The 24,345-nt window shown below is 49.9% G+C and overlaps 2 protein-coding genes across 3 annotated transcripts in view; one reads left to right on the top strand and one right to left on the bottom strand.

The window, feature by feature from the left end:
• Zer1 (zyg-11 related cell cycle regulator) overlaps positions 1 to 5,695 on the bottom strand; it is a 39,852-nt gene extending 34,157 nt beyond the window's left edge. The window contains exons 1-2 of one of the 2 annotated variants that reach the window (XM_026778724.1): positions 5,465 to 5,663; positions 121 to 190 (exon numbers count right to left, since the gene is read on the bottom strand). The gene's annotated coding sequence lies outside the window, so the exon portion shown is untranslated. Of the gene's footprint in view, positions 1 to 120; positions 191 to 5,464 lie in introns of both variants that reach the window. The other variant, XM_013345923.2, reaches the window with a different exon arrangement.
• An 80-nt stretch (positions 5,696 to 5,775) lies between these two features.
• Tbc1d13 (TBC1 domain family member 13) lies at positions 5,776 to 22,473 on the top strand. Its single transcript, XM_005346146.3, has 12 exons — positions 5,776 to 5,889; positions 6,747 to 6,820; positions 8,598 to 8,638; positions 9,180 to 9,241; positions 9,329 to 9,428; positions 10,909 to 10,991; positions 13,440 to 13,599; positions 16,223 to 16,433; positions 16,897 to 17,060; positions 18,901 to 19,061; positions 19,263 to 19,320; positions 20,057 to 22,473. Exons 1-12 carry the CDS (start codon positions 5,867 to 5,869, stop codon positions 20,120 to 20,122), a joined length of 1,203 nt encoding a protein of 400 aa, XP_005346203.1. The 5' UTR covers positions 5,776 to 5,866; the 3' UTR covers positions 20,123 to 22,473.
• The last annotated feature ends 1,872 nt before the right edge of the window (positions 22,474 to 24,345 follow it).

Raw genomic sequence — 24,345 nt, 5'->3', positions numbered from 1 at the left:
GGCATTCATAGAAACAAACAAACTTGAAAAGATGAACCAAGTTGGTGGATACACATGCAGATAAAATCACAATGAGAGCAGGAAAATGAGGAAAATGAGGAGACGCGGCTCAGCACTTACATGGCAGCTCCCAACAGTCTGTAACTTCAGTTGCAAAGGATCCAACACTGTCCTCTGGTCTTTTTCAGCACTGCACACATGAGGTTCACAAACATAAATGTAGGCAAAACACCCGTACACACAAACAAACTCATAATGAGATACCATTTTCTCCTGTAAGAATGAATGATTTCTTTTTAACACGAGTCAGCCATTTGACTTCTGAAAGTCAGGACAAATAACTGTATGTTGCTGTCGATTACAACAGCCAGAAAGCAGAAACAGTTGTCCTTCCTGGTGTGGTTGTCTCTGCTAAACATGCTGGATGTCCCTAATGACTCCTGCAGTGTCAGCAGCCAGGATCTAACACCTACCTCAGTCCCCTGATAAACAGCCATCCCTCGGCCACAAATAATGACCTTCTTTTACGTGCTCTAACAAGTGTGCACTTCCAAGTCATTATACTGTGCAACACGAGCCAGTCACACAAGCAGAAGCTCACAGCTTATTCCACTTGAACAACGATGTAAGAATAGCCCGGCTTCAGGAGGGGAAGAGGTGGCTCAGTGGTTAAGACCACGTGTTACTCTTCCAGAACACTCAAGTTCCATTCCCAGAACCCACACTGGTTGGCTCACAACCTTCCCTATAGTTCAAGCTCCAGGGGTCCAGTGCCTCTGTTCTCCACTGGTCCCTGCAGTCACGTGCACCCCCCATAACTAAAATAATAATAAAACTTAAAAAGAAGATTGAGTTAATTATTACCAGTAAACATTTTACCCATTTAACTCAGGCTAATAGAACATGAAAATAGCATAGATGTTACTACAGTCTGTGGGAGACGGGATGGTGTTTTTGTTTTTTTTTTTAAATTTTTATTTATGATGTATACAATGTTCTGTCTTCATATATGCCTACTTGCCAGAGAGGGCACCAGATCTCATTACAGATGGTTGTGAGCCACCATGTGGTTGCTGGGAATTGAACTCAGGACCTAAGGAAGAGCAGTCAGTGCCCTTAACCTCTGAGCCATCTCTCCAGCCCCCTGGGATGGGGTTTTTGTATAATGGACTATGAACCTCTGTCTAAGGTGAGGACGAGGTTGAAAAACAGTGCTGATGGCTACATGGTATTAGAAAGTAACCAACGATGCTGAAACAACCTGAAATCATTCAGATGGAAAGTTTAGGTTACAGGAATTTGGCTACAGTTTGATTTATTTATTTATTTATATTTGGTTTTTCGAGACAGGGTTTCTCTGTGGCTTTGGAGCCTGTCCTGGAACTCGCTCTGTAGACCAGGCTGGTCTCGAACTCACAGAGATCCGCCTGCCTCTGCCTCCCGAGTGCTGGGATCAAAGGCGTGCACCACCATCGCCCGGCTTGGCTGCAGTTTGAATACAATCTACCCTGCAGGGCTCTCTGACACCATGGCCAGCCAGCCAAGTAACCGTCCCAGGGAGACAAGAAGGCAGTTTGGTTCAACAGGACTCAGTAGCAGTGCTTGTTCAGACTTCAAGCGTATCTTAGGCATATTCAGTCACAGCACAATTTGGTAAAATGTTTCCTGGTAATAATTAATTCAATCCCATGTGTACAAGCTTAAGACAGGACTACACCCAAACTCTTGGTCAAGCAGAAGGCACATCTTCCATAAAGTTAAATTCTATAGATGACAGAGAAAACAAGCTTAGAGTAAGGGTCTGGGGAGGAGCCAGTATGGTTTCAGTCACACAGACAGTGCAAAGGTCACCAGACTATTAGAGTACGTCTGCTCCCAGCCTTCTGAGTTTTTTGTTTTGTGTTTTAATTAATTATTTTTTTCTTAAGCTTTTCAAGATAGCGTTTCTCTGTAGCTTTGGAGCCTGTCCTGGAAGTAGCTCTTATAGACCAAGCTGGCCTCAAACTCAGAGACCTGTCTGCCTCTATCTCCCCAGTGCTGGGATTAAAGACCTGTGCCACCACTATCACCCAGCCCCTTCCCAGGTTTCTGAGTGAAAAACAGCTTATACATCCCTCTTCCCTTTGAAGAGACAACCCTGTGTGTTTAATATTCCTGATTCCTGTACTTATCTTTGAGTACAGGACCCCCATGCATACTACACTACCCAAATAATTTTTAGTACAGTTGAAAATTTTATTTTTCTTTTTTTATTTGTGTGTGTGTGTGTGTGTGTGTGTGTGTGTGTATGTGTGTGTGTGTCTATGTGCCCTTGCCCTCCAGTACCAGAACAGGGCACCAGATCCCCTAGTTACAAGCAATTGTGAACTGCCCAATTGGGTGCTGGAGCCATCCAAACTCAGGTCCTATAGAGGAACAGAAAGTATTCTTAACTCCTGAGCCATCTCTGCAGCCCTAGATTCATACAAATCTTTTTTTTTTTTTTTTTTGATTCTTTTGATACAGGATTTCTCTGCAAAGCCCTGGCTGTTCTGAAACTCACTCTGTAGACCAGGCTGGTCTCAAACTCACAGAGATCTGCCTGCCTCTGCCTCCTGAGAGCTGGGATTAAAGGCATATGCTAACACTTGTCCAACTGGAGTCATACAGTTTAAAGGAGGGAATTCTATTTATTTATTTGTTTGTTTGTTTGTATACAGGGTTCTTCCTGCACATATCCCAGCAGGCCAGAAGAGGGCACCAGATCTCATTACAGATGGTTGTGAGCCACCATGTGGTTGCTGGGAATTGAACTCAGAACCTCTGGAAGAACAGTCAGTGCTCTTAACCTCTGAGCCATCTCTTCAGCCCAAGGAGGGAATTCTTATACTATATGAATTTATCTCAATGAAACTCTTTAAATATAGTCAAAGATTGGCAAAATTAATTATCAGTTAAATGCCTCTAAAGAGTTAACTTTACTAGCCATTCATTCTCAGAAAATAAATCTTTGTGGGAGTGGGGACAGAGCTCAGAGGATAAAAGCTCTGGTTGCTCTTACAGAGGATGGGCATTCAGTTCCCAGCACCCACATTATGACTCAGACAATCTGTAATTCCAGTTCCAGGGATCTGATGCCCTCTTCTGGCCTCTGCAGGTACTGGAAGTGGTGCACATGCACAGGCAAAACACTCACATTTATAAAATTTAAAAGCCTTAAGAAAAAGTTTGCATCCTTTAAATATTTGTTTCTGAATGCTACAGAAATGATTTGAAGTGTTCTGTTTGGGGGCTGGAGGGATGGCTCAGTACGAGCACTGGCTACTTTTAGAGCTAGGGTCTAGTTCTCAGCTCCTATAGCGGCTCACAACCACCTGTAACTCCAGCTGCAGGGGCCCAGTGTCCACTTCTGGCTTCTGCAAGCACCAGTTATGCACATGAGGTACAGATATACATGAAAGCAATAATAAAGTAAAATAATAAACAATAAAGGTGATATGTTTGAGTGTCAAATTAACAAAGGGTGGTCTTGAGTTGCTTAACTTTGATGATCTAATTGATTAGATTAAGAAACTCCAAGGCAGTGTAGAGAGATGGTTCAGTGGTTAAAAGCACTTGCTGCAGCAGAGGTTCCCGTTTTGATTCTCAGAACCCCATGTTGGGCAGCTCACAACATCTGAAACTCCAGTTCCAGGGGATCCCACACTATCTTCTGGCCTCTGCATGAACCTGCAAACCTGTGGTATACATTTACACAGGCGCGCGCACACACACACACACACACACACACACACACACACTCCTAAGTAAAAATAAAAAATATTAAAAACATAGCTCGTAGGCATTTCTAAGACATATTTCTGGGTGTGTCTGTGAAGATGCTTCCAGAATTGGCTAAATGACAAGAGGAATACCCACCCTGACTTTGGGCAGCAGCATCCCATGAGCTGGAGATTCAGAACAAAAGGGAAACGGAGGAAGCTACCTGAGCCCCATCATTCCACCTGCTTCCTAGCGGGCCACGAGCTAACTCCCTGTTCTGAGCTCCTTGCCATGCTGGACAGAACCCTCTGACTCCCTGAGCTGAAATAAACAAAGGTTGTCTGTGCCAGGCATTTTTATCTCAGTGACAAAAAGAAATGAATGCAGGTCTGGAGACGTCGCTCCGTCAGGAAGGACACTTGCTCTATGGGCATGACAACTGATATTCAAACACCCACCACCCATCCACAAAGCCATGCATGGTTGCATGGGCCTGCAACTGCAGCACTGTAGACACAGGTGGACCCTGAGTGTTCATTGTTTGCCTGGGCAAAACAGCAGGGTTCTTGTTAAGGGAGGCACCATCTCAAGGCAGTAAGACACATAGTGATCGTGGCGGTTTAAAAGAGAATATCTCCCAAAGGCTCGTGTATTTGAAAACTTGATTTCAGTCCATGGTGCTATTTGGGGAGGCTTAGGAGGTGTGGCATTGCTGGTGGAAGGAAGTCACAAGGGGCAGGCTCTGAGAGTTTAACGATTTCAGCCCCCTTTAGTTTGCACTCTCTTTCTTAATTTTCTCTTTCTTTTTTGTTTTTTTGAGGCAGGATTTCTTTGTGTAGTCCTGGCTGTCCTAGAACTCAGGTTTGTAGACCAGGCTGGCTTTGAACTCCCTGAGATCCACCTGCCTCTGCCTCTGCCTCTGGAGTGTGGGATTAAAGGTGTGCATCACCACACCCCGCTCTCTTTACTAAAAAATATTGTATATGGACTGGAGAGATAGCTCAGCTAAGAGCACTGGCTGACCTTACAGAGGGCCTAGTTCAATTCCCAGCACCCACATGATGGTTCACAACTGTCTACAGCTCTGGGTCCAGGGGATCCAACACCCACTTCTGCCCTCCAGGTAGGTAGAGCTACATAGACATAAATGCAGACAAAGCACCCATCCACATTCTTAAAAAAAAAAATTGTGTGCACGTATGTGCAAATATGTGTGGGAGCGTGTGTGTGTGTGTGTGTGTGTGTGTGTGTGTGTGTGTGGTGGGGAGCCCCGATGGTCAGTTGTCTTCCTTGATTGTCTATTGTGGGCAGTCTCGGAAGCGAGTTTTCCTGTCACCATCCCCGCCCTTCTTGTCAACTCTTAGGTGAGTTCTGCGAATCCAAACTCCAGTGCTCACGCTCGCGTATATCGATCGCATACAAGCGCGTTATCCCCTGAAATATCAACTGCGAATTCACTTTAGCAGAGGATGACCTTGAACGTCTGATCTTCCCGTCTCTACCTCTCAAAAGCTGGGCCAAAGCATGCATCCCCCGCCCCCATATCCAACAACAAGTGCTGCTGGGTCAGAAACGCAGGCACGCTAGGCAAGCGCTCTACCAACTGAACTACACCCTCAGCTCCTGTTTTTCCTTTTCTATTATTGTGAAATTACAGAAATTCTACAGTTTATAAACTCCCAAAGGCAAGGAAACACCGAGCTGTACTCCAAGCGGTACTTACTGAGCCACACGGTCATTTCCATAAGGACTCAGTATTGAACAAGACCACACCCGGGGACTGGATCCAGTTCACCAAACATCTGGGCCGCGGTAATGGCGGGGAGCGAGAGAGATTGACAAGAGTATCGGGTAGCTGAGGCACTGAGGCCGAGGGATTCGCAGCCAGGGGCTCACGGGCTGCCCTGGCTCTCGGCGCAGGGGTTTGCCTGGCCTTAAAGAAGTCCCGCGTCACGTGATCCCGGGGTGGAACCAGCGCGGTCCGGCTCCTGCGGAACGTGCACGCTCTCGGTTTTGCTTCCCGCCGGAGGCTTTTGCGTAACTCCCCGGGTCCCCGGAGGGGGAGGGAGACCAGTGGCGGCAGCTGGGGCTGCAGAAGCAGCCCGGGGGTCCGGAAGTCAACATCATGTCGAGTCTCCACAAGAGCCGGTAAGGAGACCCGAGGGCAGGACCTCTCCGGAGTGTCTAGACTCTCCGGCCGGGCCGCGCCTTCTCCCCGATCGAGCTGCTCAGCGCATGTGCGGCCAAGAATAGCCCCCACCCTCGGCGGAGGGTCCTCTGTGCCCACTTCTCAGCATCATTGCCTGTGTGGCAGTGAGGAGAAGCAGAGATGCTTCTCTAACGTTGGTGTCACCTTTTTTTTTCTCTCTCACTCTGGACCCCATTCCCTAGTGTCTTCCTCGTCCAGACCTATATTACCCTCCCCACTTCCTGGCTCCAGGATCTTCTTCCCCAAATACTCCTGTCCCTGTGCTCCTTGCTTATGGGAAACACTAGAGAGAACCCGAGGTCCCTAGTCTAGCCTCTTAATCGTGTCTCCCGCACACACCGCAAGGCTACATCTTGCAGCGTCGGCTAAATTTTGCTCACTCCAGGACTACTTTTTAGTCTTTTGTCCTTGCCTGAGGACAGGCCCAAGAAGTCTGTGCCCCCTCCCCCTTCCCCAGCCAAGAGAGTTGTGAGAATGGTGGAGAAACTGTTCAGGGCCCCTGTCTGGAGATCAAATTACTCCTGGTTGCGAAGCTTGGTTGTGTGAATTCAGGTAGTGGTGTGTGGACTGGGCTTGACCACAGCAAGTGTCTAGAAAATGCCAGCTCACCAACAGTAGAAAGTGCTTAATGTTAAGGTTTCATACCTTTTTGACTAGAACACCTTTTGCTCTTTGTTGACTTTGCAGATGTTAGAGGATTGTCTACCTCCCTAAGCTTGGGGTTGGAGACTGCTGGGGTAAGGGATCTGTGGGCTGCCTGTTTGTTACCTTGGGGTTTCCTTTTCTGCCCTTGAAGGATTGCCGATTTCCAGGATGTCCTGAAGGAGCCTTCCATTGTGCTGGAGAAGCTTCGAGAACTCAGCTTTAGTGGTAAGGCACAATTTTCCTCGGGGTTTCCTTGGAATAGCGTTATGGCCAAGATGAAGGGGAGAGCATCAAGACGATACCCAGAGAGAGAGAGAGAGAGACTGATTTCATAGAGCTGCCTGGATGTCGTAGGAGTGGTAACCACCCTTTGGCCATAGATATGACGCATCTGATTCCCCAGATTCCCTGATGTAGCCTTCAGACTGAAATAGGGGTGACCTTTTGAGCCTAGGCGAAGCGTTTGTCATTTCTCAACTAGTTTCCTAAGTTTCAGAAGTTGCAGGGTGGTTCCTGATTCTTCTACCTAGCTTTGAAGCAGAGCTGAGAGTGACCTTTGGTTAATGCTAAAACTCAAGCCTTAGAACACCTACTCTAAGGAGCTGAATGTCAGCCCCGTTTGACTTTGCCCTTCCTCACATGGTCAATGTTCCAGCACAGAGATAACTGGGTTTTTACCCTGTCTGTAAAAACACCCCAAGGTGTTTGTTTAGCTCTTTGTGGCACTGCTTTGCCGATAACTTTGCCAGGAAGGAGTTGAAGTTGCCTGGGTCATGTAGATTCTGAGGTCACAGTGCCAGAGAAACCCTCATCAGAACTGTTCCTAGGAGACTTGGGGAAGCACTGCAGAAGTTGCGTTTTCTTTTCTGGAGCAGTCTGTGGTGCTTATGCCGAGCTGGGGCTGCTCAGTACACCTTGGCCGCTGTCTACAGATGAGTTTCTCTATCTGTGAGCAAGGCTGCGGGAACTACTCTTCCTACTGACTGGAACTAAAGTGGGAATTAAGTGAAGTCATGGCTCTCTGGCACAGGGCTCATAACCTGACAGCTTGGTTTGCATTTCACAAATGTGGACGCTGTTTGTGACCCATGTCCTGCGCTAGGCCTAGGTGTGTCAACAGACAAACGTGCTTCCTGTCTGTCTGCGCCCCTCCGTTTGTAGACACTACACACATTGCATTCATACTCAAGGTTTCATATGTTTCCAGTTGTGATGGGTATCATAAAGAGCCATAGAGCCATTGTTCATAAGCAGAGACACCGATGCCCAGCATAGTAGTTCACAATTTTAATGCTAGAACAGGAGGCAGAGGCAGGCGGGTATCTGTGAGTTAGAGTCCAGCCTGGTCTACAGAGTTCCAGGACAGGCTCCAAAGCTACACAAAGAAACCTTGTCTTGAAAAACAAAACAAAACAAAACGAAAAAACCTAAAAAAATAAAAAACAGCCTTCTACATAGTGAGTTCCCACACAGCCAGAGCTATGTAGTGAGACCCTGTCTGAGACTGGGCATATTGTTTGGTTCATAGAGTATCTGCCTAGCATGAATAGAGCTATTTTGAGTCTTAGCACCCATAAACTAGACATAGTGGCCTAACACACCTGTAGTTCTGCCACTCAGAGGATGGAGACAAGAAGAACAGAAGCTCCTCCATGGCTCCATAGTAAATTGGAGGCCAGCCTGGGCTACATCAAACTCTGCTCCCTCTCCCTGAGTAAGAGCTGGGCTTTAACTAAGAGTTGGTGGTTGATGATGGCCTCCTTGAAGAAGAAAAATCAAAGATGAGAAGGTTCAAAGAACATTCAGACAGATGAGGTTCTGGGCTGGGGGACAGAACTGTAGGCAGAAATTAGTTAGCATCCTGCTTAGACGTTTCTTTGGTGAAGAGTGGTCCCCAAAGTGCTTCCTGCTCACTCCACTTCCTGCCAACTGGCTCATGGTGTAGGGCTGGGGGGATTCTGGAACTCTGGCTTGGGGTGACCTTTGCCTGCTGTGTCCACAGGCATTCCCTGTGAGGGCGGACTGCGGTGCCTCTGCTGGAAGGTGGGTGTGCCTGGGGTGGGGCTTCTTGGTTTTGGGGTCTCCTGGGTCTTGCATGATCCTCCCCCGCCCCTCTTCTCTGCTCCTTTCCTTGCTTGTCTGAGGAAGGGTTTCTGGAAGTTGAGGGGGGTTGTGTTCTCTTGGCATCCTCTCCAGGATTCATTTGGGGATGGACCAATTCATAATGCCAGTGAAGATTTCCACTTCCTGGTGCATATGTGCTTTGGAAGGGATGCTGATTGGGACAAGGCTAGTTTCCCTGAAGCCACTGCCTGAGGTGGTGGCAGCCTCTGTTCCTGGTTACCAGCCCTTCAATGCCACCACTTTCTCTTCTCATTTAGAAGAGTCTGTGTGGAAAACAGAGGGAGGGGCCAGGTAGGGCTAGGAGGAGGAGGGCCACTCTTCAGACCCGAGCTCCTGGGTTGCAGCTACCTTGCCTGTTGAGGGTTTCATGAAGCCTTTCTTCTGATGAGGCCTGCATGCCTCCACTGCTGTCCGGGATGGACAGAGGGATGTTGCCAGAGCTGTGCTGTTCTCTGTGCAGATCCTCCTGAACTACCTCCCTTTGGAGAGAGCCTCATGGACTTCCATCCTGGCCAAGCAGAGGTGAGACCTGTGCACTCCCACAACCTGTCTGCTTCCTGGGGGTGCTTCTCTGGACTCATCATTCTCCTCTGCTCTCCTCTCCTGCAGAGGGCTCTATTCTCAGTTCCTGAGGGAAATGATCATCCAGCCTGGCATCGCCAAGGCCAACATGGGTGTATCCAGGGAGGACGTGACCTTTGAAGATCATGTAAGTAAGGTTGGCTTCAGGGGCTGAGGGTGCACAGAGAGAGGGCAGAGGCTTGGGCCCAGGTGCGGACCCCTTGCTGAAAGACAGGTGGGCCTGGCCCTCATTCCTGTCAGGTCTTCCCGCTTCATTGGGTTGTCCACTCCTTGGACACAGTGGTGTCTCCCTGCTTATTCTAGGCACACGCTAACCACAGCAGCCCTAGGCCTAGTTTGGAACATAAATGATGGCCATTGTCCTGAGGGTGCTGTGGGAGTCACCCTGCTCCAGGAGCTCTTAGGTCATGGCCTCTGGAACCCTCACCCCAGTGCTTATTACTATTATTACTATTTTAATAAAAGATTAATCTGGGTGCTAGTGGCACACATCTTTAATCCCAGCAGAGGCAGGCAAATCTCTTGAGTTTGAGGCCAGCCTGGTCTACAAAGTGATTTCCAGGACAGCCAGGACTACACAGAGAAACCCTGTCTTGAAAAAAAAAGACAGTCTTGTGTATTTCAAGCTGGCCTAGAACTCAATTTATAGCCAAGAGTGACCCTGAACTTAACATTTTTAAAATTCATTCTTAGTATGTCTTATTAGTATGTCTTCTGGATGCCAGCGAGGGTTGTGTCATGGCGCAGACAGAGGGAAGAGGATAGTTTAGAGTCAGTTCTGCTGTTCCTGTGTATTTTGGGGACTGAACTTAGGTCTTCATGCTCGTGCAGCAAGCACCTGTACACACTAAGCCAGTTTGCAGACCCGGAGTAGATTTTTTGGTGTATTTATTTATTTATTTATTGAGGCAGGATCTTGCTATGTAGCTGAAGCTTGCCTCAGACTTGGACTCCTGCTTCAGCTCTCCTGAGATCTGGGATTTATCCCTGGCTAAATGTTCATTTGTTTGCCTTCTTACGGGCTTGGAGGTTGAGCAGAGGGTCTCAACTGTGGTAAGCAATCACTCTGCCACTGAACTACACCCCTCTCCTCACCCTGGGTCCTTGAGGAAGGTAGCAGGATTGTATAGTTGAGGAAAGCTGGGCAGAAGTTAGGCTGAAATAAGTGTCTGTCTGAGACCTGGAGAAAAATCCCGTTTTTATCTCCTATCCTGAGCTTCTTCATGTATACTTGACAGGGCAGAAAGTGTAGCCGGGCTGGCCTCAGACCCATCTGAGTTGACTGCTCAAGGAAAGCCCTGGTAGATAATGAAATGGCATTCCTCTTCGTCTGCCCTTTCCGCGGCGCTCAGTGACTGCTGTGTGCACACTCTGTCTGGGGCACTGCCGAGAACACTGTCACCATCAGGATGTGCTCAGAGCAGGCTGTGGTGTGGAGTGCCTCTGCAGAGCCTGGGAAGCCTGGGCAAGCCTGGGCAAGCCTGCGCTTGCTGGGTGGACTGAGCCTGTCTCTAGGCCAGACCTAGGTCTCTGGTCATTGGATGTGAGGCCGCTGAGCTGCAGCCCTGGCTGGTCCCTGCACATAGCATCTGCTTCTCTCTTCACAGCCCCTCAACCCGAACCCTGATAGCAGGTGGAACACGTATTTTAAGGACAACGAGGTGCTACTGCAGATTGACAAAGATGTCCGGTAAGAGGCCCACAGGGGCTTTTTGCTACCGGGGGCCCTCACCGGGGTTTATACCTACAGTCGCGTACCAGAGGGCACTGGAGCCTGGCTGGCTGGCTGGCTGGCTTCAGGACAGCTTCACCACTTGGCTGTTTGACCATGGGCAGGCAACTCAGGCTCTCTGAACACGACTTCTGTGGAAGTAGAAGTGAGATGGCTCAGGTTGAGGGTATGTGCAGCATGGGTCTTCACATGGAATCCGGATCATTGTGCTAGCTGCAGCCTACTACAGAGGCCTTTGAAGTGATCATTTGCCTTTGGAGAAGGACCCTGGGAGCTGAACCCCCTCACTTGGAGCAGCCTGACTGTCCTCTCTGGCACCCACTCCTCGTTTAGACAGGAAACTCATGCAGAGCTACTCAGTGGCATTCCCAAGGAATCCTGGGACCAGTTCTGCTGGCAACAGCACAGGCCAATTTCACCCATATGAGGAGGGCTGGAGGTTTCCCTGAGGAGACAGACACAGATGTTCAACCTGTCAAAATGTATGCGATTGCAGAAGTTGTGAGCGCTGTGAAGGAGGAGAAGCTGGTGCTGAGGGAAGAGGGGCCTTAGGGGAGGTGACTCAGCATGAGCTGCCAGGCGAGGGGAGGATGGGAGGTGAGGGGAGGATGGGAGGCATGGGGCTGTGTGGAAGAGCTTCCAAGCCTCAGGAACCTGTGCAGGAATGCCCTGAGGCTTGGGCTAAAGTCTGTAGGAAGATCCTCTTCCTCCCCAAGTGCTGTGGCTCTGCCCAGATCCCTCTCCAGACTCCTCTGGATGCCTGAATGGGGTGGTACACCAGGCCCTTGGGGCCTTTCTTCTCAGACTGGCATTGGAACAGCACTACCCGTGAGATGCTGTCCTGACCAGGTTTAAGTCGAGAGTGTCATCCTGTAGTAGTTTTGGGGAGGGGTTATGGGCTCAGGCTCTCTCTCCCACTGGTGTTGGCAGTAGGGTGTCAGTGTTTACCGAGGGCCAGTACGCAGTGTGCTGTGTCTAGGCTGTCTGAGACGTATACATGATCGTGATGCCCTGTCGTGCTCCAGATGCCCCTGCGCGCCGTTCCTTGCACATCCCTTCATGTCAGCAAAGGGTGTTTTTTCCTGTGGTAAATGACCATGTCAATCCTTGTGTACATCCATGCATCTGCAGACAGATGTATGTAAATATATATAATGTTCTGTTGGGGAGTGAGCTCAGGACTTGACTCCTTGTGAATATCAGACGTACTTATATACATGTATACATAGTGCTTACTAGGTACATACTCTATTACTAAGCTAGATCCTTAGCTCCTAGACAAGTAGACAAGTGCTTTTGTCATGGAAACGTGTTTGTGGTTTTTTTGGGGTTTTTTTTTTTTGTTTTTTTTTTTTTTTTGGTTTTTTGAGACAGGGTTTCTCTGTGGTTTTGGAGCCTGTCCTGGAACTAGCTCTTGTAGACCAGGCTGGTCTCGAACTCACAAAGATCCGCCTGCCTTTGCCTCCCGAGTGCTGGGATTAAAGGCGTGCGCCACCACCACCCGGCGCGTTTGTGGTTTATGAGCATTAGTGGTTTTGTTTTTTGTTTATTTTTTTGGTTTTTTCGAGACAGGTTTTCTTCTGAAACCATTCTAGCTGTCCTGGATTTCACTCTGTAGACCAGGCTGGCCTTGAACTCACAGAGATCCACCTGTCTCTGTCGAGTGTGACCTAAAGACACTTAAAAAGTGCACACGTGAGCTGGGCGGTGGTGGTGCAGCACTTGGGAGGCGGGAGGCAGAGGCAGGGGCAGGTGGATCTCTGAGTCTACAAGAGCTAGTTCCAAGCCGGGCGATGGTGGCGCACGCCTTTAATCCCAGCACTCGGGAGGCAGAGGCAGGCGGATCTCTGTGAGTTCGAGACCAGCCTGGTCCACAGAGCTAGTTCCAGGACAGGCTCCAAAGCCACAGAGAAACCCTGTCTCGAAAACCAAAAAGAAAAAAAAAAAAAAGAGCTAGTTCCAGGACAGGCTCCAAAGCTACAGAGAAACCCTGTCTTGAAAAAAAAAAATTAAATATAAAAAATGTACACATGTACCTCTTCATAAACACTTATGAAATGAGCATGTATTTATAATTTCTACTGCCTTTATAAAAACTGTATTTTGGGGGTTAAATATTTTAGTTTTTGATACAAAGTTTTGCACTAGTCAAGGCTGCTCAGGTGCTCACTTTGTAGCTGAAGCTGGCCTTGAACTCCAAGTAGTTGATTACAGGTTGAGCCACCATCCCCAGCTGAAATGTTACGATTACAAACAGGCAAACAGTTGAAGAGTAGCTCAGGTGTAGGGCACCTGTCTAGCGTGACCTCGGTTAGACCCCAGCACTGTAAGATAAATAAAATCAACCACTTGTGAGGATACCCGGGGCTGCCACCCTGAGTGACAGCGTTCTTTCCATTCCAACAGGAGGCTGTGCCCAGATATATCCTTCTTCCAGAGAGCCACTGAATACCCCTGCCTCCTCATCCTGGACCCGCAGAATGAGTTCGAGACCCTTCGGAAACGGGTGGAGCAGACAACACTGAAATCTCAGACAGTGGCCCGGAACCGGAGTGGGGTCACAAATGTAAGAGCTAGCCTGGGATCTTTTTCTTTTTAAGATTTGTTTATTTTATTTGAGTGTTTGCCTGCCTGTGTGTATGTGTTCCTAGACCTAGAGCTGCACTGAAAGCTTGATTTGCCATTTGTATAATGGGAAAAAAATGAGGGTCCCTATGGCTAGGAGCAGCGAGACAGCAGAGGGGAGGGGCCAGAGGGTCCTGTAAAAGCTGCTGTGGGGAGGTCCGACAAGGCCCTTGTGCAGACTGCTGGTGGGCTCTTGGAGGATTCTGAGCAGGCAGCAACTTTTGGTTCAGGTGTCCTTGGGCATAGAAGGGCTATCAAAGCAGATGGCTGCATTTGCCAAGGTCAGAATTTGCTGTTTGGTTAGATCTGGAACACACAGAAGAGGGTAAGCTCTAAGGGTTTTCAAGCTCCAGAAAAAATAGCAGACCTCGACACTGTGGCAGCTGCTATGCCCCCCAAAAGGTGTATGACCTTATATCTCCATTTAGGCCCACTGCTTTGGGAGCTGTAGTGGTGACTTGTTCCCTCCTCTGCATCCTCCCCAGCAGGAGAGCCCTCCTCTGCAGCCTCCCCAGCAGGGGAGCCCTCCTCTGCAGCCTCCCCAGCAGGGGAACCCTCCTCTGCAGCCTCCCCAGCAGGGGAACCCTCCTCTGCAGCCTCCCAAGCAGGGGAACCCTCCTCTGCAGCCTCCCCAGCAGGGGAGCCCTCCTCTGCAGCCTCCCCAGCAGGGGAGCCCTCCTCTGCAACTTCCCCAGCAGGGGAGCCCTCCTCTGCAGCCTCCCCAGCAGGGAGTGGAGAATCACACAACTCTTCTCCCTGAGTTGTTGATGGGCAGTCAGGCAGATGCATTCACTCCTGGTCCCATGTACCTGCCACGAGGGTAGGGTTCACCAAAGTTGTGCATAGCCCAGGCGTGGTGAGGAAACTGTGGCTTGGTTTTTGTGCACCCCTCTTGGCATGGATGCTGATAGCCTTGATGAAGGCCCAACAGTGCTAATCCTTTGACTGTAGTGTTGCACGTGAGGGTCAAGCTCTACCCGTTTTACCTTTGGATCTGGTCCTGACAGCCCAGGATCCAACTGAAGCTTCATCCCCAGGATTCTGGACCTGTGGTAGGGTGGCTCAGTCAAGTCAGTCTCTGTCTTCTGTGTGAGTCTGGGCAAGGGATACCGAGCTGCTGTTTCTGGGCTTTTCCTCCTCCATATCTGGGCATGATCACTCCTGCCCTGCCTGGCTGTGGAACAGCCAGAAGGAAATGAGGTCATGGAAGGCAGGTTCTTGGAAAGCTAGAGGCACTGGGCTATCATGGGAGAAAGCCTGCTGCAGCCGCTTGGCGCACAGCCTCTGAGCTAGTCAGTCCAGGTTCAAGTCTATGTGAACCTATTTCCTCATCTTGAACTGTTCAAAGGTGGTGCTGTGGCTCAAAGCCTGTAATCTGAGGCAGGAGGATCAACTCACGGCCATCCTCAGCTATCTGGTGAGGACCAGCTCAGGGCCATCCTGAGCTGTATGATATGTTTGAAGTTCAGTCTGAATACATGAAGCTCTGTTGTGAAAGAAAATGGCTTTGAGAGCAGATTGGAGGAGTATGGTCTGTTCCTGGGGTGCATGTGTTTCTGTCATGCACATGTATGAAAGGTATGTGGAAATACCCTGGGCTACCTGGACTCCTAGTCTTGTGTAGTCCATTGGGGTCTCTTCTGCAAGTCCCCCAGCTCTGCAGCCACTGCTGGAGCAGGCTGAGGGCAGAGCCCAGGCACCCAAATCCCCTAAATTTCCTGAGGTTCTGCAGAGCAGCTGATATTGTGGACACCTTTTCTTGTTTTGAACTGGTTTTATGTAGTCAGGTCGGCCTAGAACTCTATATGTAGCTGAGGCTGGTATTGAACTCCTGATCCTCCCGATTCTACCTCTAAGTGCTGGGATTTACAGCCTATATCATCACCCACAGCCAAGTCTTTATTTTCAGTTGAAGTACGTGTACTTAGAAATGCATAATTTTTATGCACGTAGCTAGATCTGTTCTTCCCGTGAGTGAACCTGTGAGGCTACCCGTCACGGTCAGGACTTCTCACTGTGCAGGAGGGCCCTTCTTCCTTTCCCCATCAGGTCCTTACCACAGAATCTACCTCTCTTTTGTTGTTGGGTTTCATTGGTTTTGATTTTTTTGTTTGTTTTGGTTTTGTTTTGTTGTTGTTGTTTATTTTTCAAGACAAGGTTTCTCTGTAGCTTTAGAGCCTCTCCTGGAACTCACTCTGTAGATCAGGCTGGTCTTGAACTCACAGAGATCTGCCTGTCTCTGCCCCCCAAGTGCTGGGATTAAACGCATGCACCACCACCACCTGGCTTTTTTTTTTTTTAAGACAGGGTCTCACTATGTATCTTTGGCTGGCCTCAACCTCACAGAGATCTGCCTGCCTCTGCCTCTCAAGTGCTAAGACTAAAGGAAGTGGGACCTCTTTTTTAACCTGGTTGTCACTCAGTGTCTTCCTACAACATCCACCTCCTCTTCCTTGTGTGACATGTTTCTCCATATCATGTCTTGGTCATAAACTAGGATGTTAAGGCATGTTGGGCTTCATGGGAACATTTGACCTGCTAACAGGTTCTCCTCTTCTCCCCAGATGAGCTCCCCGCACAAGAACAACGCACCACCAGCCCTGAATGAGTATGAGGTTCTGCCCAATGGCTGTGAAGCCCACTGGGAGGTGGTGGAGCGGATCCTGTTCATCTATGCCAAGCTCAACCCTGGCATCGCTTACGTGCAGGGCATGAATGAGATCGTGGGTCCCCTGTACTACACTTTTGCCACTGACCCGAACAGCGAGTGGAAAGGTAGACAGGCTCTTGGCTGCCCGAGCCTCCCATTGCTGGCTCCCTAGAGAAGGAGAATGGGGCTAGCCAGGCTGATGGGCCACGTGGGGCTCCGGAGCCTCATCTATTTCAGACATCTGTGGCCATGTCAGAGCAGGTTCTGTCTAGCTCTGCCTCGTAGAATACTGCTGTTCACTGATCTGTTGACCCTTGGAACTTTCTATGGGATAGATGCTCATGACCGGCTGAGAGATGAGACCCATTAGCATAGTGCACGAAAGCTGTCAAGTGGGCTGTGTGTCTAGAAGATGAGGTAGAAGTGGTGACGTCCTTAGGGGTAGATGGGGCCAAGGTGGGGGACCCATTCCAGCCTCTGCAGGGGTATTGGGTGACACGTTGAAGTGGGGCATATGCCTTGTGGGTGAGGTGGGACTCAAGAACACCTCACTCCCTGCGTCCACCCACACCTCACTATCTGTCCCAGAGCACGCTGAAGCTGATACCTTTTTCTGCTTCACCAACCTCATGGCTGAGATCCGGGATAACTTCATCAAGAGCCTGGATGACTCCCAGTGCGGCATCACCTACAAGATGGAAAAGGTGTACTCCACCTTGAAGGATAAGGATGTAGAACTCTACCTGAAACTGGTGAGGACCAGGCTCACAGCTACTGCCTGAGTCTGGGGGCTAAAGGTGGCTGCAGTTGAGCAGCTCAGGATTCTGGCCCACCAGCATGTGGGAAACAAAGGCAGAAGGCTCTCTGAGTTTGAGGCTAGCCTGGTAGCCTGGTCTGTCTCAAAATACAGAGAGAGATCCTACTGCACATACTGGCTTTGGGGGAGCCTAGGCAGTTTGGATGCTCACCTTACTAAACCTGGATGGAGGTGGGCGGTCCTTGGACTTCCCACAGGTCAGGGAACCCTGATTGCTCTTCAAGCTGATGAGGGAGAGGGACTTGATAGGGGGAGGGGGAGGGAAATGGGAGGCGGTGGCGGGGAGGAGGCAGAAATCCTTAATAAATAAATAAATTTTAAAAAAAAGAAAAAAAAATAGAGAGAGAAAATAATGTTGCCAGATGGCAGGTGAAAGTGTTTAACACCAAGCCCAGCCACCTTACCTAGTTCAGCCCCGACCCACGTGGTAGAGAAGAGAACTGACTCTCACAAGCTGTTCTTTAACTCTACGTACTTCCCTCCAGCAGATACATTAAAAATGCAATTCAGCTTATTGTAAAGCCATCACTGTGTATTTCATAAAATAGTTCAGTTTAAGCTAGACAAGGAAGCGTATCCTACGAGGATATTCAAGCCAGTCTGGCCTACATAGTGAGTTTGAGGTCAGTTTACACGAAAACCTGTTTTAAGAATAAATTAAGGGGCTGGGCAATGGTGGCGCATGCCTTTAATCCCAGCACTTGAGAAGCAGAGGTAGGTGAATCTCTGTGAGTTCAAGTCCAGCCTGGTCTACAAAGCAAGTTCCAGCACAGCCAGAGCTACATAGAGAAACCCAGCCTCAAAAAGATAGATAGACAGACAGACAGACAGACAGACAGAGAAGAGAAGATACATTTTTCTATATAAATGGGAGTGCTGGGGGATGGGGATGTGGCTCTCAGAAGGTGAAGGCCAGGGTATGAGGGTTTAAAGTTATACTTGGCTTCATGGTGACTTTGACTCCAACCTGGGCTATTAAAAAAAAAAATTAAACTGTGTGGCGGTGGCACACGCCTTTATTCCCAGCACTCAGGAGGCAGAGGCAGGCAGATTTCTGTGAGTTTGAAGCTGTCCTGATGTAATAGTTCAAGACCAGCCAGGGTTATATGGGTTATATGGTAAGACTCTGTTTCAGAAACAAATTTCTAAAATGTTTTGTGAAAAAAAAAATATACAGACACGTATATTCTTACTTTATTTTCGTTTTGGGGTTTTTTTTTGTTTTTTGTTTTGTTTGTTTGTTTGTTTTAGACCTGTTTTTTCCTGGCTCTCTTGGAAGTCACTCTGCAGACCAGGCTGGCCTTGAACTCAAGAGATCTGCCTGCCTCTGCCTTCCCAGTATGGGATTAAAGGTGTTTGCCACCATTCCTGGCTTAAAGCATCCAATTTTAAATCAATACGGAATGCTGTTTTTACTTAGTGATGCATGTTCTTTCTGTTAATACCCTCTGTGACTCTGCAAAGTGTTCATTTCCTGGGGATTCCTGCCCTGTGGGGTTGTTCATGGTTCGTAAAATGAGCACAGGTGCTGTGCCCGGGGCTGGTCCTTGAGCACGTCTCCAAATGGGGAAGTTCATGTGCTGAGCCAACTCCAAGTCTGAAGGGCTGATGTAAAATCCAGGGCTTCTAGCGTGCCTTGAAGAAATCAAAAGCAACATTGACTGGACTGCAGCAGCGGCCGTCCTCTTAGTGGCCCCTTTGAGGCCTGAGCAGGGCTTGCTTCTAGGCTACATTTTCTTTCCGCCGCTGACACCCAATCCCTGCTGTCTCTCCAGCAAGAGCAGAATATCAAGCCCCAGTTCTTTGCCTTCCGTTGGCTGACACTCCTGCTGTCGCAGGAGTTCTTGCTGCCTGATGTCATCCGGATCTGGGACTCACTCTTTGCCGATGACAACCGCTTTGACTTCCTCCTCCTGGTCTGCTGTGCCATGCTCATGTAAGTGGGGCCATGATTTGCCCTGTCCGTAAGGAAAGCTGGGGTGGCAGGGGGCAGTCGTGGAAGGCGGCCAGAGCAAGCCTCTGGAACTGACCTCCAAGTGGGCCTTGCTGAGAGTGGAAGAATCAGCAGAGAGCCTGCCTGCAGGCCTGCTCCTGGGACATCTAGGGTCCAGCGCTGAGGCTACTTGTTTCCCTGCAGACTGATCCGGGAGCAGTTGCTGGAGGGGGATTTCACCGTCAACATGCGGCTTCTGCAGGTAATGGGCACTGGAGGGAAGGCCAGTTGGTCTCAGCAGCAGGGCAGACACTTCACCCTGCACCAGCCACTGTTGCAGGCTGGCACCAGAAACAGGAGCATGTGCTGTGGGTTCAGGGTGCAGACTCTGGGTTTGAATCTGAGTTGAATCCTGGTCTTCACAGACCTTGAGTGGTATTCATCCTTGGCCCTCCAGGACTCTGGGCCACAAGGTCAAGGCAGTGAATGTTGCTGATTTTGCTCTGGTGGGGAGTTGTGTGTCACGTGGGTCTGTCAGCCGGCCTGAGGTTCATGTATGTTCTGTTCTTTTCCTCATGTGACTTGAGCCAAGTGACATTGTCCAGGCCTCAGTGTCTACCAACACCTGGCTTTGGGTTTGTTTTCATTAACCTCACTAGCCAGGTCTGTGAGATGGAGTAATCACAGCACCCCTTCTCGGGGTTCCTCAGAGGACTGGAAGGCTAAGGGTTATACCGGCAGAGCTAGTTCCAGGTTCTTCATGGGTGTGCCTCCAGGTTCCACGGCTGGAGCTGGGAGGGCTGAGGCCTCGGGCACTATGGTCCTAAAACAGGCTGTGAGACCCTTTGGACCTTAGTGACATGCAGTGTTTGTGGCGGGATACCTGGAGTGTCTGGTATACCAGGTCCCTGCTGCTGGTGCCATGCCATGATGACAGATGTGTGTGGAAAGGCAGTGGGGGCTGCTCCAAGAGCACATGTGGTTTCCTTGGTGTCCAGGATTATCCCAGCACAGACGTCTGCCAGATCCTACAGAAAGCCAAGGAGCTCCAAGACTCGAAGTAACCTGGTGGCAAGAGGCCCAGGGTTGGAAGAGCAGCCACCTGCACATCTGGTTTGTGGGACACAGAGGAGTCAGTGGGAAAGCAGTGAGGACAAGCCACAGACCTGGCCAGCTCCAGGCTTCCCAACCTGGCTCCCGTGGTCCAGGCTACTCCTGAGCACACCGTGCTGTGCTCCTTCCCAGTGCTTGGCCCCGCCGCCCTCCCTGCACTTGAGTCCTGAGGCCTCCACCCAGACTGCTGAGTAGCGGGAGCTCCTGAACTGGGTTCCTGGGACTGGGGCCATTTGAGGCACAGGAGGCTGGCAAGGGTTCTGCCATGCCTCCGCCCAGTAGCTCCTTTCCCTTCGTGCTCTCATCTTCCCCTGGGCCCTGGTCAGGGGAGGTAATTGGCTAATGGGCCAGAAACCATTTCTGAGCATTGGTGCTCAAGCTACTTGGGGAAGGGACCCCAGAAGAGCTGAGAGACTGTCAGTTCTAGGTTCACCTTTTGTCTCCCCTGTCCGGTGCATTTGCTCATGGTCGGGGTGTCCCCCAGGTGTCTCTGCTCCAGTGTGTGTATGTACACGTGTGTTCACACATGCCCTGGAAGCAGAGTGGGCATGTTGGAATCCCTCTGAGGTTCTGCTTCCTCTCTTCGGTGTCTCTACCTCTGCTGTCTCCCTCTTCCTCTGCCAGAGGTGTGTGTGGCTCTTGCCGTTCCTTCCTTTCCATGTCTCTCTACCCTTCGCCTGGAGCACCTTACCCCAAACCTCTTCCTCTCTCCTCTCTGCTTCCTGAAGCCAGCAGTCAGAATGAGGAGTGTGACTTAGTAAGACCCCTGCAGGCCAACCTTGGCTTGGGCACCCTGTTCCTGTCCCCAACCCAAGGTTCAAGGTCCCCTCACCAGAGAGGGAATCACAGTGGCTCTTCAGAGGGCCTGCTCTGCTTGAGGAAGCCAAGTGCTGCTGACATGGTGGCCTGTGACACTCGGGGCCTCTTGCCCGTTGTTTGCCCAACTGTAGAGAAAGGAGGGAGGAGGAGTCTTGTAAGCGCCTCCCTGGAGACTCATCATCTCAGAGACCAAGGACGTCCCGCTGGGCTGTGCCTGGGAGCTGGAATCTGAGCATCTCAACAGAGCTGGCATCCCTTGGCTTCCATGTTCCTGCCCAGGGAGTATAAGTCTCATCAAGGGCAAAGGACCAAAGGATACCTCTCTGTGGCCAGCATTGGCTAAACTCGAAGGCCTGGAGCTTCTCAGTCCCAGGAGAGCTACATCAGGAGCTGCAGAGGTGCTTGGGCTGTCTCCTGGCTTTGGGGACACAGTGCCTGAGCTGCACCCTGTTCAGCAAGTAGACTTTTCCTAACCTTGTCCCTCCCTCCTTTTCTGTGGAGGCCAGGTGGTTTGAGTCCTGAAGGCAGGTCGACAGCAGGGGAGGGGGGTCCTCACCCTCTCAGACTGGCCAGCAGAAACTAGGCTCCAGCAGCTGCCACCCGAAGCCTCCTGAGACCAGCTGCAGGGCTCCCTGCCTTCCCAAGCCGCTGCTCTAGTAAACTTCCTTGGGTGCTGCTGGGACTCTGTCTGCCTTTTTGCTACCATCTCCCCCAACATAGAATATTTGGGTGATTTTTTTTTAACTATTTATTTAGACATGGGCTATTTATTGCAGATTGGCAAGTGAGTTGGGCTGTGCGCGGGTTTTTAGTGACTGGGGTGATAGAATTGGAGGCATGGATTGTCTTAATTTCCCAAGGTTAACCCTGGCACCCTCTCCCGTTCCTGGCTGGGAAGGCTGCCAGCTCTACTAGAACTGAGTACAGGGAGGCCCAAGCTGGTGCATTTGCTGTACTCAGAGATCCAGGACATACACTCCCACCATCCTGGCCTCCCCTTAATGTAGGGCTTGTCAGCGGGTAGTTCAGCCCCAGCATTGACCTCTTCATTGTCTGGAAGCCAGCAGACACTGCCTGGGACACCTACTGCATTCATTCCCTCTTGCCAATCCTCCCTCCCTTGCTCTCTCCCTCCCTCTCTTCCTGGGACCATGCTACTGGAATCACTGCATCAGATTTGTTTCTGTGGGAGACCTGCATCCTGTGCCCACTCCTTGACCCTGGAGATGAAGGCCAGGGGCATGGAGGCTGTCTGGATAGAGTGGCTCCCCAGTCGGGTGCTGCCTGAGGAAAAGACTTACCTGTGGTGATTCTTAAGGGAGAACCAGAGTCTGAATTCAGCAGCTTCCACGTGGGGTGGCCCCAGGAGCTTGGCAGCTCACCCCTGGGGGACCGGACAGCAGTGGCTTTTGTGTTTTCATCCGTTCTCTGAGTCAGTGCTGTTGATGAGTTGTCTTTAATAAACCGTGTGCTCTTTACCATGTATGTGTATTGGTGCTTCCATGGCTGGACACGAGACTTTGGAGCAAGGACAAAGTCAAAGTCCCTTATCCTGGTCTAAGGAAAACCAGGAACTGCTTGCCAGTTAAGCCTGACTCCTCCAGTTGAGCTGCCACGCCCAGTAGGAGGCAGGTGAGCTAACCCAGTACCCACCGCTTTGTTACTCGCTTTAAGTTGTATTTATCTGTGTGCGTCCTGCAGATTGAGAGGTCTTGCCGGAAGGAGTCAGTTCTCTCCTCTGGAGTCAGGTGGTGAGCACCTCCACCCACTGAGCTGCCTCACCTGCAGCTACTTTAGTTGGTACTTAGTTTAGAGGTAAGAGTTTGCTACGTAGTCCAGGTTAGCCTCAATCTCTGTTCATCCTCTTAGCCTCTGACGCAGGAGCTTCTGCCTCCTGAGTGTTGGGATTAAAGATGGACCAGCACACCTGGCTAAAAGCCATGTCTTTTCTTTTTTTGTGTTCCTCCCTCCCTCCTTCCCTCCCTCCTTCCCTCCCTCCTTCCCTCCCTCCTTCCCTCCTTCCTTGAGACAGGGTTTCTCTGTCTCAGAGTAAGTCCTGGAACTCACTCTGTAGACCAGGCTGACCTCAAACTCAACAGAGATTCCCCTGCCTCTGCTTCCCGAATGCTGGGATTAAAGGTGTGCACCACCACGCCCGGCTTGAGGAGTGTTTCTATATGCTAACTGTAAATTCTGAAAATAATAAAATGCTGCTTGTAATACCTAGCAGAAATTACTTAGAAATTTTGCGCTGATCATTGAGCCCAGGCCCACACACATCAAGCAAGCACTGAACCCCTGAGCCAGAACCACAGCCCCAAGAATACTGAACATTGTGAAGCCTTGGGAGAGTTGAAGGAGGTGCAAAGAAACAAGGCTCTGCAGTTCCAGGTTGGAAGAATTTACCTCCATTCCCAGTATCTAGAACACACCATAGGTTCTAGTGTGTATGTATAGCTGAGTGGATGAACCTTCTCCAGCTGGTGAGAAAATTAAAATTCCCCTCTGGCTTAAGCAGTTTGCAGCTAAACAAGTCCAGCACCAGGAGTGTAGGAGGAAGGTGGCGTAGGCTGCCTCCTCGGGGATTATGGAATGGGAGGAAGGGTTCCAGCTCATGGCAATTTAATAGTGAATGAACTGGGGGTCCATGAATAAATGTAGTCCCTATCAAAATTCCAGGATGGCCAAGTGTGGTGGTACATGCCTGTGACCTCAGCACTCCACAAAGAGGATCCTGGCAAATTTGAGACCAGCCTGATCTGTGTAGGGGGTTCCAGTCTCCCTGGGGCTACGTACTGAGGCCCTGCCTGAAACAAAAGTGCTATGACATGGAGATGTAGCTCAGTGGCAGTGTATTCTCTCTGCTTGCCTGAGACTGGGTCCTATCTCTACCTAACACACACACACACACACATACACACACATACACACACACACACTATATATATATATATATATCCCCCCCCCACTGAAAAAGGAAAGAATCAGAAAATGCGTTAGGGAACCATAAAAGATCCCAGGTGCCTGACATAACTGAGTAAAAAGGACAAAGCTGGAGGCCTTACATTAAAACACCAGCTAGTGGTGATCACAGCAGCATGGTGCTGGCAGAAATACATCACATCTGCATTTAATCCCAGCACCTGGGAGGCAGAGACAGGAGGATCTCTGTGAGCTCAAGGCCAGCCTGGTCTACAGAGTGAGCTCCTCCGGGACAGCCTGAGCTGTTACACAGAGAAACCCTGTCTTGAAAGAAAAAAAAGAAAAATATATGACATCAACCAATAGAGTCAGACAAAAACCCAGAAACAGGCAGAAAAATCTTACAATTGATTTAAAAAAAAAATTGTTTTTT

Source organism: Microtus ochrogaster, chromosome 4, assembly GCF_000317375.1.
Source record: "Microtus ochrogaster isolate Prairie Vole_2 chromosome 4, MicOch1.0, whole genome shotgun sequence".
Classification (NCBI taxonomy): domain Eukaryota; kingdom Metazoa; phylum Chordata; class Mammalia; order Rodentia; family Cricetidae; genus Microtus; species Microtus ochrogaster.
Note: the sequence above shows the minus strand (reverse complement) of the source record. Positions and strands in the feature narration are given on the sequence as shown.

Excerpts from the sequence above, each read along its gene's own strand:
- Tbc1d13 (XM_005346146.3), top strand. The coding sequence starts at position 5,867 with ATGTCGAGTCTCCACAAGAGCCG. Across the intron at positions 9,242-9,328 it reads TCCATCCTGGCCAAGCAGAG|AGGGCTCTATTCTCAGTTCC; the intron begins GTGAGACCTGTG and ends CCTCTCCTGCAG. Across the intron at positions 10,992-13,439 it reads CAGATTGACAAAGATGTCCG|GAGGCTGTGCCCAGATATAT; the intron begins GTAAGAGGCCCA and ends CCATTCCAACAG.